Raw genomic sequence first — 10,588 nt, forward strand, 5'->3', positions numbered from 1 at the left:
TCAATAATTTGGATGCAGTCTATCACAGTGCCATCCGTTTTGTCACCAAAGCCCCATGTACTACCCACCACTGCGACCTGTACAGTCTCGTTGGCTGGCCCTCGCTTCATACTCATCGCCAAACCCACTGGCTCCAGGTCATCTACAAGACCCTGCTAGGTAAAGTCCCCCCTTATCTCAGCTCGCTGGTCACCATAGCAGCACCCACCTGTAGCACGCGCTCCAGCAGGTATAGCTCTCTGGTCACCCCCAAAACCAATTCTTCCTTTGGCCGCCTCTCCTTCCAGTTCTCTGCTGCCAATGACTGGAACGAACTCCAAAAATCTATGAACCTGGAAACACATCTCCCTCACTAGCTTTAAGCACCAGCTGTCAGAGAAGCTCACAGATTACTGCACCTGTATATAGCCCATCTATAATTTAACCCAAACAATTACCTCTTCCCCTACTGTATTTATTAATTTTGCTCCTTTGCACCCAATTATTTCTCTCTACTTTGCACATTCTTCCATTCCAGTGTTTTACTTGCTATATTGTATTTACTTCGCCACCATGGCCTTTTTGCCTTTACCTCCCTTATCTCACCTCATTTGCTCACACTGTATATACTTATTTCTACTGTATTATTGACTGTATGTTTGTTTTACTCCATGTGTAACTCTGTGTTGTTGTATGTGTCGAACTGCTTTGCTTTATCCTGGCCAGGTCGCAATTGTAAATGAGAACTTGTTCTCAACTTTCCTACCTAGTTAAATAAAGGTGAAATAAATAATAAATAAAATATGCATAGTCACTTTAACTATACATTCATGTACATACATCCTCAATCAACCCGAATAACCGGTGTCTGTATGTAGCCTCGCTGCTGTTATTTTTCAGTCTTTTTATTTCTTGACTTAACTATTGTTCACCTAATACCTTTTTTGCACTGTTGGTTAGAGCCTGTAAGTAAGCATTTCACTGTAAGATCTACACCTGTTGTATTTGGTGCACGTGACAAACTTTGATTTGTTTGACCGATGCGCCACTCAGGATCCCAAACACTAGTCTTGCACCTTGATAAAGCATTATGGAACACACCAACAGAAACAAAACTGGACACACAAGTTAACAAATGTTGACTTTTCACCCTTTTAATTCAACAGAATATTGCTGCTGGTGGTCATTTTATTCACAATACCAACACTGTGCCTTGCAAAATGCAGACTCCAATACAGTGCCCAAGCTGCCATTCTTCATCAAGAGTTAGTGATTCAACATGTCTGGGTCATGTTCATTTGGGCACACAGTACCAAAACGTTTTGCAACAGAACATTTGCACTTATTGGACAAGTCCAGGTAGTCCCTCCCTGTTTCAGTCTGTTAGTCCCTTATGAATACAACCCTGAGATTAACAACATCAACAACCATAAATTGCCATCTTACTCATGACTTCAACCATAGCTTATTCCAGTGCAACCGTAACTCACTCTGAATAGGGCCAGGAGTTTTTCCCGGACCAGGGACCCTAGTTAGAGTTGCAAAATTCTGTGAACTTTCAATAAATTCCCTGGTTTTCCAGAAATTCAAGTTGGAGGATTCTGGATTTCCTGCTTATTTCCTCCTGATTCTGGGAATCCTCCTACTGGTATTTCAGGGAATTTATTGAAAGTTCCTGAATTTTGCAACCAGCCCCGTTTAAAGCCTATAACTATGGCCACAGGTTTTTCCCTGGGCAGGGATAATACCGGTCCCCAATGACCATCAGAAGCTGATCTAACTGGTGGGAGGTCAGGACATCTTTTATTGGAACTTTATTCAAAACAATTGAAAAATAAAAAACAAAAACGTACAAATGTAGAAGACCATGTCACAGATCAAGGAAAACTAAAACTTCTAACACCATTCGTCTCCCGTGCAACAGGTTGAGTTGAACAGACTATTGTTATGTGATGTATGCAGTAGGTAACTTCCCACTGTAGATATACCCGTGGTTATGTTAACTAGCATTCCACAATCACTGAAGTCTTCCGCTGTGCAAACACACTCATGTTTATCATCACTTGTGGGGACACATTCTAAATACTGTACAGTCACACACACAAAGAGAAAACAAAAATATAATTCACGGAACATAAAATCAAAACCAAAGCTCAAAATGTATGAAGACCAAGCAACTTAGGTGATGGGAATGTTCCAGATGGAGGAGAAATCAAACTACCAAGCAATTCAAATAATCACCTTTAAAAGCAAAACCTCCCACTCTTAATCATTTGACCATTAACATAATTGATTGTAATCTTTATAAATCAATGTTAATTTCAGTAAATGCAGTATTAGTAGTGTAGGACTAGAAGTAAGTCACTTGAATAGACAGTTTGGCTGTGGTAAATACAATTAAAAAAGGGGAATGCGGGATTTCATTGGGTGAGTGATGAGCATTTCCGGAAGTAAATCTGGCTTTCATGGTTTCGAGTTCAAATCTCCCAAGTTCATGTTTTTATTGACAGATAAAACAAGGGAAGATATCAGGGAACCAAAATGAAAGATAACAGTCCTAGAAATCCATCCCATTATTCAGCTCACAGGCAAAGCAATAGTTTGTTCTCTTCGCATATTTATTTAAACAAGTGGTGAGTTGGATGGGGAAAGGGGAGGGACAGGGAAAGGACTGCCAGCACAGAATCACTTCAGAACAAAAAATATAGAAAATAATTTTTATTTTTAAATGGCCCGGATTCTGTTGACTGGTTGGGTTAAGTGGTAGTAGCCTTTCTTTATTCTCGCTCTTTATGAGTCTCAGCCGAGCCTCTCACTGTGTCTGGAGAGAAAGAACAGAGTAAGAGTACAGAGTCAGAGAACCACAACAACCAGTAACATCTTCAGCCTGGATGCCAAAAACAGACTGCAACCCAGGCCAGTACACCTCAGGACAGAACGCACACACCTAGGCAACATATAACACACAACTTGTTAGACATACACATCTGAGAACTGTCACAGTACACTCAGAGTGTAACTTTACCTGCTGGCCTTGCTGAGGGGTAGCAGGCTGTCCTGGGGCCTGTCCTGTTTGGCCGTAGTAAGCAGCCTGCTGCCTGTAGTACTCTGCCCAGGCTGCACTGTAGTCCTGCTGGCCTCCACCTGGGGCTGCTGGGGCACCTGCTGCTCCTGGCCCTGCTGCAGAGCCTCCTGCCTGGGCTAGGGGAGCAGAGGAGAGGGGGTCTTATGGATGAAGAAGAGATATGCTATGATCGACAAGGTTAACATGATGAAAGATTCATGTTCTTAAAGCACTGGTTCACTTCAAAATTAAAGTTTGTCAGATGATTTTAGACCTTGAAAGTAATCTAAAGTCAAGCGTAGTCAACAGCCCACAACAGTAGAGACAGCTATACGCCTCGATACAACATTACATGGGAAAGATAGACACGGTCTAAAATGACAGAATTAGACAGTGCCCATCTTTCCTATTCTAAGAGGGAAACTACTGCTATCTTTCCCCCTGTGGTGTTATTCTAGTAACTATAGTGGACCAGTGGTCTCACCAACACCCATCTTCTTGTAGTATTCCTCCCAGGCCTTGGTGTAGTCAGGCTGGCCCCCAGGGGTCTGGCTGGCCTGGGGCTGGTCTCCAGGTGCTGGGCCACCAGCGGTGGGGTTGGTGGGGGGCTGGCCGGGCCCTGCTCCCCCTGGCTGCCCTCCCTGGTAGTACTGGCCATAATAGGCTGCCCAGGCTGCGTTAGGGTCCGCGGCACCGGCTGCCTTGCCTAAAAAAGATGGCAGTTGGAGGTGAGGTCCTCATAGGGCTGAGCGTGCCCTGCTATCTGCCTGTGCTTAGAAACCAGGGGACAGAGAGAGATAGGGGGAGTTATTATCAATAGCCAACACAGAAAGACATTCTCCCATCACAGATGATTTTGATAATAGTTGCAGGGTTATGTACCACTAAAAGCTAGCCTGGCCCCAGTTTGTGCTGTACTCCTATGGACATTGACACCAGACAATGGAGTTGGCAAGAGAGCAGAAACATATCTGGGACCAGGCTAACTAAAACCTGCTCTCTGTTATAACCACTGTTTTGAAATGACAAGGAGATAAAACTATATAGTAGGAAACCCCAAAAGAGACCACTGTTAGGCTGGATGGAGTTGACTCCATATGGCTTTCCCTTTCTCAGTCTTTTCAAATAAGTGATTACAGCGAGAGAAAACATTGGGAGGCCATTGAAAGTTATAGTTCCAATGTAACCATTTCCTGTCCACAGTGAGGGTCTGAAAGTTCAATGTTGCAGGTCACTCACTGGGGTCGTGGGTTACTTGGGGCTGCCACTGCTGGTAGGTGTTGCCCCAGCCCTGTGGGGGGTAGCCATGAAGACCTCCACTTGGGGGGGTAGAGAAAACACAGTTACTACTCAGTAGACTTCCATTGGTCCAATCAATGATTGTATCGTTGTGATGTAACATTTTAGCCAGTAGAGGCTTGTAAAAGCCAGAGTTTGGGATGACTACATTTCCAGTCTCCACTCACTGTGGTCCAGGGGCTCCTGGGGGTCCTGGGTTGTAGGGACCAGGATTATAGGGACCCATGGGGCCTGGTCCACCAGGACCTGGACAAACAGGGCAGAGGGGACCCTGGAAAGCACAACCAGTTAGATGCATGGACATTATGTTCACATCTATGGTGAAAAGACTGAAAGCAACTCAATTGCCAGTTTGACTCCATTGATTGTGCGTTGAAGCAATCATGTCCATTTCCCCAAATGAGGTTCCCAACATCACAAACCCATCCATCCATCCTTCAGCCCTTTCCTCCTTACCCTGAGCAGGAACCCTGCATACCTCGATCTTGTCCTCGATGAGCTGCTTGGCGTGATCTATCTGCTGCGGAGAGCCTCGAATGACAAAGAGCTTGAAGTTAGGGTCCCCGTTGGGGGGCAGCTGGCGAGAGATCTCCACAAAGGCCCCAGTCTGCTGGTTGATGGCCTTGATGTTCTCCCCGCCCCGTCCGATCACCAGGCCACACTTGTGGGCCGGAATGGAGAAAGTCATCTCCCCTCCTCCACCACCAGGGGGACCCCAGCTCCCCTGGTCCCCTCTGCTGCGGCCCCTGCCGCCACCACTCGGGGACATGCCTGGAGGGCCGGGAGGACCCTGAGAAGGCAGGAGGGTGGAAGAGAGAGAAAAAGAGGGTCTTAATACAATTTATATTTAAGTCCTGGTCCTGGATGTCAGAAAGTCAGTTTGTTTAAAATTAGGATATTTACCTCCTAATAACAGTAATGTACTGTATGGAGAATTATGGGAATGCTCTAGGACTATCATTTGTCTAGGTTATGGAGTCCATTTGTTTACAATGTTCCATTTGTTTACAATGTTCCAGTGGTTCACTAAATGTGTTGAATGTTGTATGTTCCACAAGGCACGGCATCATGGCAGCTCTAATACACTTGTATGTAAACAGTTCCAAGCTGGCATGTGAGCAGTGGCTGTTTTTCAGATACTCTACGTGTGTGTGTGTGTGAAGTATGTACTCCCTGTCCTACCTCCTCTCTGACCCTGATGCTCTGCAGTAGCTCCTGGATGATCTGGGCAGCATTGTCACAGCAGTCTGGTGGGCCCATGATGTGGGCCATCTTATCAGGACCTGTGCCATCATCTGCAACGACAGGACATTTCCTCTGAGACTTGTGCAACACCACAACCAGAATGTAGAGCTTGTTAGTAGACACCACACAACTTGTGAGTAAACCGTGTAAATGAGTTGAGTAGAAGTAGTTCATATGACATGACTATGAAACGTTATATACCTGGTTTAAACTGTATCCTAACTCCTGCGTCGTTCTGAATCTTCTTGATCATCTCCCCGTTGCGACCAATCACCACCCCGACAGAGTGTCGTGGCACTGGAACCTAGCCAATCAGAGAGCAGGTTAGACAGCGCCAAATAGATTAGACTGATAGCTATAGGAAGGTGCTCACTCTCATACAAATAAAACCTGTGATGGGGAATGTGAGTCCCTCTCCACACACACACACCTCCCTCTCACTTACGTCCATGGCTCCCCCACCTCCCCCCATGCGGGAGCCATACTCGTTCCTGTCTCCGAAGCCAGGCTGATCCCTCTCCCTCAGTATCTCCTGCACCAACTCCATGGCTTGCTGAGCAGACCCACAGGACACATTTTCTAATTCAAACAACTTTATGAAGTCTCCTTAGGAAGAACAGCATTAGCACATCAAAAGTTGCTCCCAAATCCCCCATCTGCAGAGCTGCAGTACAGCATGCCAATTCAATATGGGATGCAGATTGTAGCAAGGCCTTGTGTTACCTCCACTTTGTATGGCTCCCCGATGATGCGCAGGGGCTTGTCCATGTTGGGTCCCTGAGACGCGTCCTGAATCAGGATCATCTTCACTCCTGCTCGCTCCTGTCAACGCCGCAGACAGACAGCATGGTCAGCTCTGCTCAACCAACTGATGGCAATGATTCACTCAACTCTCACTCACATGGCCCATGAAACACTTGTGTAATGAGATACGAGATTTTCCTACTTATATTTCTTTCTTGCTCTGTAGATTTAACAACCCCAAAAATTATTTGCATGACTGCACACATCAGCCTGTTTGCGATGAAACTGTCAATATCTCAAAACACACACGTCAATGTGTTGTGAAACACTTCTCTGGCTACTGGTGAGGCCGACTGACTGTTTGTATATACCTGTAGCTGTTTGATGGTCTCCCCTCCCTTGCCGATGATGAGGCCAGCCTTGCCTGCGGGAATCATCATCTCCTGCCCTGAGCCACTCTGTCCATTGGTTGCCTCGTGGAAGGATGAGGGGGGCGTGCCCCTCCCCCGAGACACAATCTCATCTAATAAAATCTTGGCTTTCCTAGTCAGAGTGGAAGAGCGAGAGGGGTGGGTCAACTCAACTGATGAGTGCAACAGCACACATTAATAGTGGAACTACAGAGATATGCCATACATAAAGATAGCGCTGTGAAAATTCAGTGGCTAGGTGAACAGCATCTTGTGATAACAATACAAAATGTCACAATTAGCTAGTAGGATCTCACTTACTGTATGGAGTCTGGGGACCCTGTGAGAGAGACACTCCTCTCTGGTAAACCTCCACTGTCTGAAAACAACCAACAGTCAATAACACACACACACGAAGAGAGTTCAACTATAGCTCTGGTTCTAACCATTGACTATAAAGGCCACACTTGCCAGTCCCTCACCTGAGGCTATCTGAACCTTGCAGCCTGATTCCTGCTGGATCTTGTTGATCTGTTCTCCGCCCCGGCCAATGACTGGAGGAGAGGAAGAAGGGAGAGCTGTTAGTTTTATTGATTCTGATGTTCATGATGAGTCCAGTAATGTTCAAATTCAACACATGAACACAAAAAAACTAATCCGGTGACCATGTTGGAGAAAGTGCACTTACTGAGTCCCACCATTCCATCAGGAACACTGTACTCCTCTGAGGTGGTTGTGAGCCTGGCACTGTGGGAGAGAGAAGCCAAGCACAACAGTTCGTTATCCAAATCGTCAACATATTGTCACCATTAATCTTCTGCTGAAGAACTAATTCCAATCACCTATTTCACTTCATTTTAGAGATCTACTTGGATTGTTATGGATTAAATTATGCTAATGACTTACCTCTGCTGGGCCAGTGCTGCAAGTTGGGCTCCGATAGCTGTAAAGAGAGAAAGAAAGAGATATATAGAGAGGACAGGGCTCAGATTACTGACACACTGCAAAATGAGGACAAGACAAACACAGGTGATGCCCACAGTGACCGACCAGGGGAGAGGGTTTGGATAGTACAGACACCGGCCAGGGGAGAGGGTTTGGATAGTACAGACACCGACCAGGGGAGAGGGTTTGGATAGTACAGACACCGACCAGGGGAGAGGGTTTGGATAGTACAGACACCGACCAGGGGAGAGGGTTTGGATAGTACAGACACCGACCAGGGGAGAGGGTTTGGATAGTACAGACACCGACCAGGGGAGAGGGTTTGGATAGTACAGACACCGACCAGGGGAGAGGGTTTGGATAGTACAGACACCGACCAGGGGAGAGGGTTTGGATAGTACAGACACCGACCAGGGGAGAGGGTTTGGATAGTACAGACACCGACCAGGGGAGAGGGGCCAGATAATACAGACACCGACCAGGGGAGAGGGGCCAGATAATACAGACACCGACCAGGGGAGAGGGGCCGGATAGTACAGACACCGACCAGGGAAGAGGGTTTGAATAGTACAGACATTCCTGTAAGACATAGAGCAGGTTTTGTAGGTAGTAGGAGACATGAGGAAGAGCAACTTACAGAGAGCTGTAGCTGAGTCCACATCACTCTGTGGAGCCATTTTCTTGCTCTCAGGTTGATCTGTGGGAAGAAAAAAACAAGTAAACAAAGGTTGAATCTGATCTCACAATAATGTGTGTGCAGTTATCCAACGTTCACATTGGCAGTGGCCCTTTCACAGTCCCCAGCAGTGTGTGTGTGTGTGTACCTGGGTCCTCCAGCTGTCGTTTCTGTGCTGTGAAGGGAAAGACGTCTGGTGCATTGATGTTGTTCATAGGGGCTACCCCTGCACATTCACCAATCTTGGCAGCAATCTGATGCACAAAAGTTGAAGTCACTTGAACACATAACAGATATTCAAAGAGCGATGACATGATGAGAATGTCTGATTTATTTGTGCTGGTCCTGGGTATTAACTAACGTTGATAAGCAACTTCAAATATTAAATGAGATGCTAATTGTTTGTGAGCAGAATGATGATTCAACTCAAGTGGGCAAACTTGACAGTGTTGGCTGGCTAGCTGAGGATATATACTTGGTTGGGAATGCACTCAAAAACACAGACACGCTGAGGGCTCGAAGCCTGCTTGTCCATCATCAGGACTTTGTCTTTGCTTGCAGCAGAAGCAGCCAGCTCTCAACACAACAACATTGGGAGACGGCGAACAGCATGTATGCATTGGTAACAACATCATAACGGTATTTCTGCAGTGGCACGTCAACTGGGTCTTCAAATTCACTTGACTTATAACGTTAACTAGAGAGCTATAATAATCATAACTGTCAACAGTATTGATTGGTCGCCAAACATAGTCAGCCAGCTTTGCAAGCTAACAACCACGAAACAAGACAATAGCCACATTTTCTTCACCCCTTCCCAGTGGCACTCACGCGCATAGCTACACTGCCTCCCGCTTCTGTCTCACCTGCCGGGCCCGTTGTACCGCGTCTGCAAAGGCATCTTTTTTTATTCCACCACCGTTACCGATAGCTAGATGTCCGCCGAGAGGAGCTCCAGCCCCGGGTGCGGGTACCGAGCTGTACTCCGACATATTTGCGGAGGGGAGAGAGAAGAAAATACGAAAGTTAAAGTGGTGTTTAGGCCAGGACAGACTGCGCAGGAGCGGGAAGTCAGACGATCAAATATTCCGGGAGAGGAACGCAACCGGAGATGGAGCACTGAGAGCGGGAACAAGGTTTAGATGACTTTTCTACAAATAATGTAAAAACATAAGGTTATAATAACATTATCTGAAGACACTTTATTACAAAATATGAATTTCAACCCCAAACGTTTCGGAAAATGTTGAAGATAACTTTTGTCAAAGGCAGTTAAAATAACCTTTACATCTTCCAATGACAGGGACTGTCTGTGCCTATACGGTTTATGGTCTGTGCACTGATCAGAGCATGCATTTGTAGTAGCTGTCATCATTTCCACCTGTACAGTACATTTATTAGCAAACCTTGATGGATCATCACTAATACAAGCAATACATAACATCTACTTCACTCTCATCAAAACTAAACAGCAGTGGGTTGATATTTGATCTGCTTTTGCTGTATTTGTTTAGAAACAGAACTGCTACTTATTTACAATATCACGCGGGGTGGAGCCTTGCAGTCCAAACATCAACAACTGTTCGTGACGTGTACATGTTCTGCCACTGTGAGTGGTGGAGTTGTTGACGCTAACGCGCAAGTCAATTTGGCGCGCTTTGGGCTAGACGAGTCAGGCGCGATTTTTGGAAGACTGAAGCCAAAATTCCAGTGTACCCAAAATACGGAATTATTGTTTATATGTGTGTTTAATTCGTCGTTAGTATCTAGAATTTACTTTGCAGTTATATGTTAAAACGTCGTTGTAGTTTCGTTACGCGTTTTGGGCAGCTTGCTAGCCGACTATTTTCCAACTAAGGTTAGCCATGTCATCCAACAATAGTCGGATATAGCTAGCTAGATAGATATTATATTAAGATATTTATTTCCCTAGACAGACAGTTAGATAGCAAGCTATCAACTTTGCCACACAATGACAGTTCGCGTAGCTTAGAGGTTGTGTCTACTAGAGGGATCAAGGAGAAGAGCTGGTAAGTTGTGTTCTTTTGTTTTAGCTTACTACCACATCCACCATTGATCTACAGTTTCCGCTTTTCAGGTTAACTGACTACTACTAGTTAGTAGGTAAGTTACCTAAGTACTTAACTGCACCAGAATGCACCAACTAGTTAGTCACTGCAATTAAAACCATTTAATTATTTTAGGTCAGTGAAATTATGGCTGGTG

The 10,588-nt window shown here is 45.6% G+C and overlaps 1 protein-coding gene across 7 annotated transcripts; it reads right to left on the reverse strand.

Moving 5' to 3' along the window:
• Nucleotides 1-1,112: 1,112 nt before the first annotated feature.
• Nucleotides 1,113-9,538, reverse strand: LOC109876931 (far upstream element-binding protein 2). 7 transcript variants are annotated; one of them, XR_004211300.1, is made up of 18 exons: nucleotides 9,229-9,519; nucleotides 8,511-8,616; nucleotides 8,324-8,383; nucleotides 7,648-7,684; nucleotides 7,430-7,488; nucleotides 7,224-7,295; nucleotides 7,063-7,120; nucleotides 6,703-6,874; nucleotides 6,311-6,409; nucleotides 6,033-6,140; nucleotides 5,789-5,891; nucleotides 5,525-5,637; nucleotides 4,821-5,132; nucleotides 4,510-4,613; nucleotides 4,283-4,362; nucleotides 3,528-3,810; nucleotides 3,005-3,180; nucleotides 1,113-2,800 (listed from the first exon to the last, which is right to left on the reverse strand). XR_004211300.1 is itself a non-coding variant. In XM_031834337.1 (18 exons), the coding sequence occupies exons 1-18, from the start codon at nucleotides 9,352-9,354 to the stop codon at nucleotides 2,792-2,794; spliced, it is 2,031 nt and encodes a 676-aa protein (XP_031690197.1). In that variant the 5' UTR covers nucleotides 9,355-9,537; the 3' UTR covers nucleotides 1,113-2,791. The 7 variants fall into 7 exon arrangements, 5 of the variants coding, with proteins under 5 accessions (XP_031690197.1, XP_031690198.1, XP_031690200.1 ...); XM_031834337.1 differs by having other exon boundaries at nucleotides 3,528-3,749; nucleotides 6,018-6,140; nucleotides 9,229-9,537; XM_031834338.1 differs by having other exon boundaries at nucleotides 3,528-3,749; nucleotides 9,229-9,523.
• Nucleotides 9,539-10,588: the final 1,050 nt, after the last annotated feature.

The sequence above is a fragment of the Oncorhynchus kisutch genome, linkage group LG10 (genome assembly GCF_002021735.2).
Source record: "Oncorhynchus kisutch isolate 150728-3 linkage group LG10, Okis_V2, whole genome shotgun sequence".
Lineage (NCBI taxonomy): Eukaryota > Metazoa > Chordata > Actinopteri > Salmoniformes > Salmonidae > Oncorhynchus > Oncorhynchus kisutch.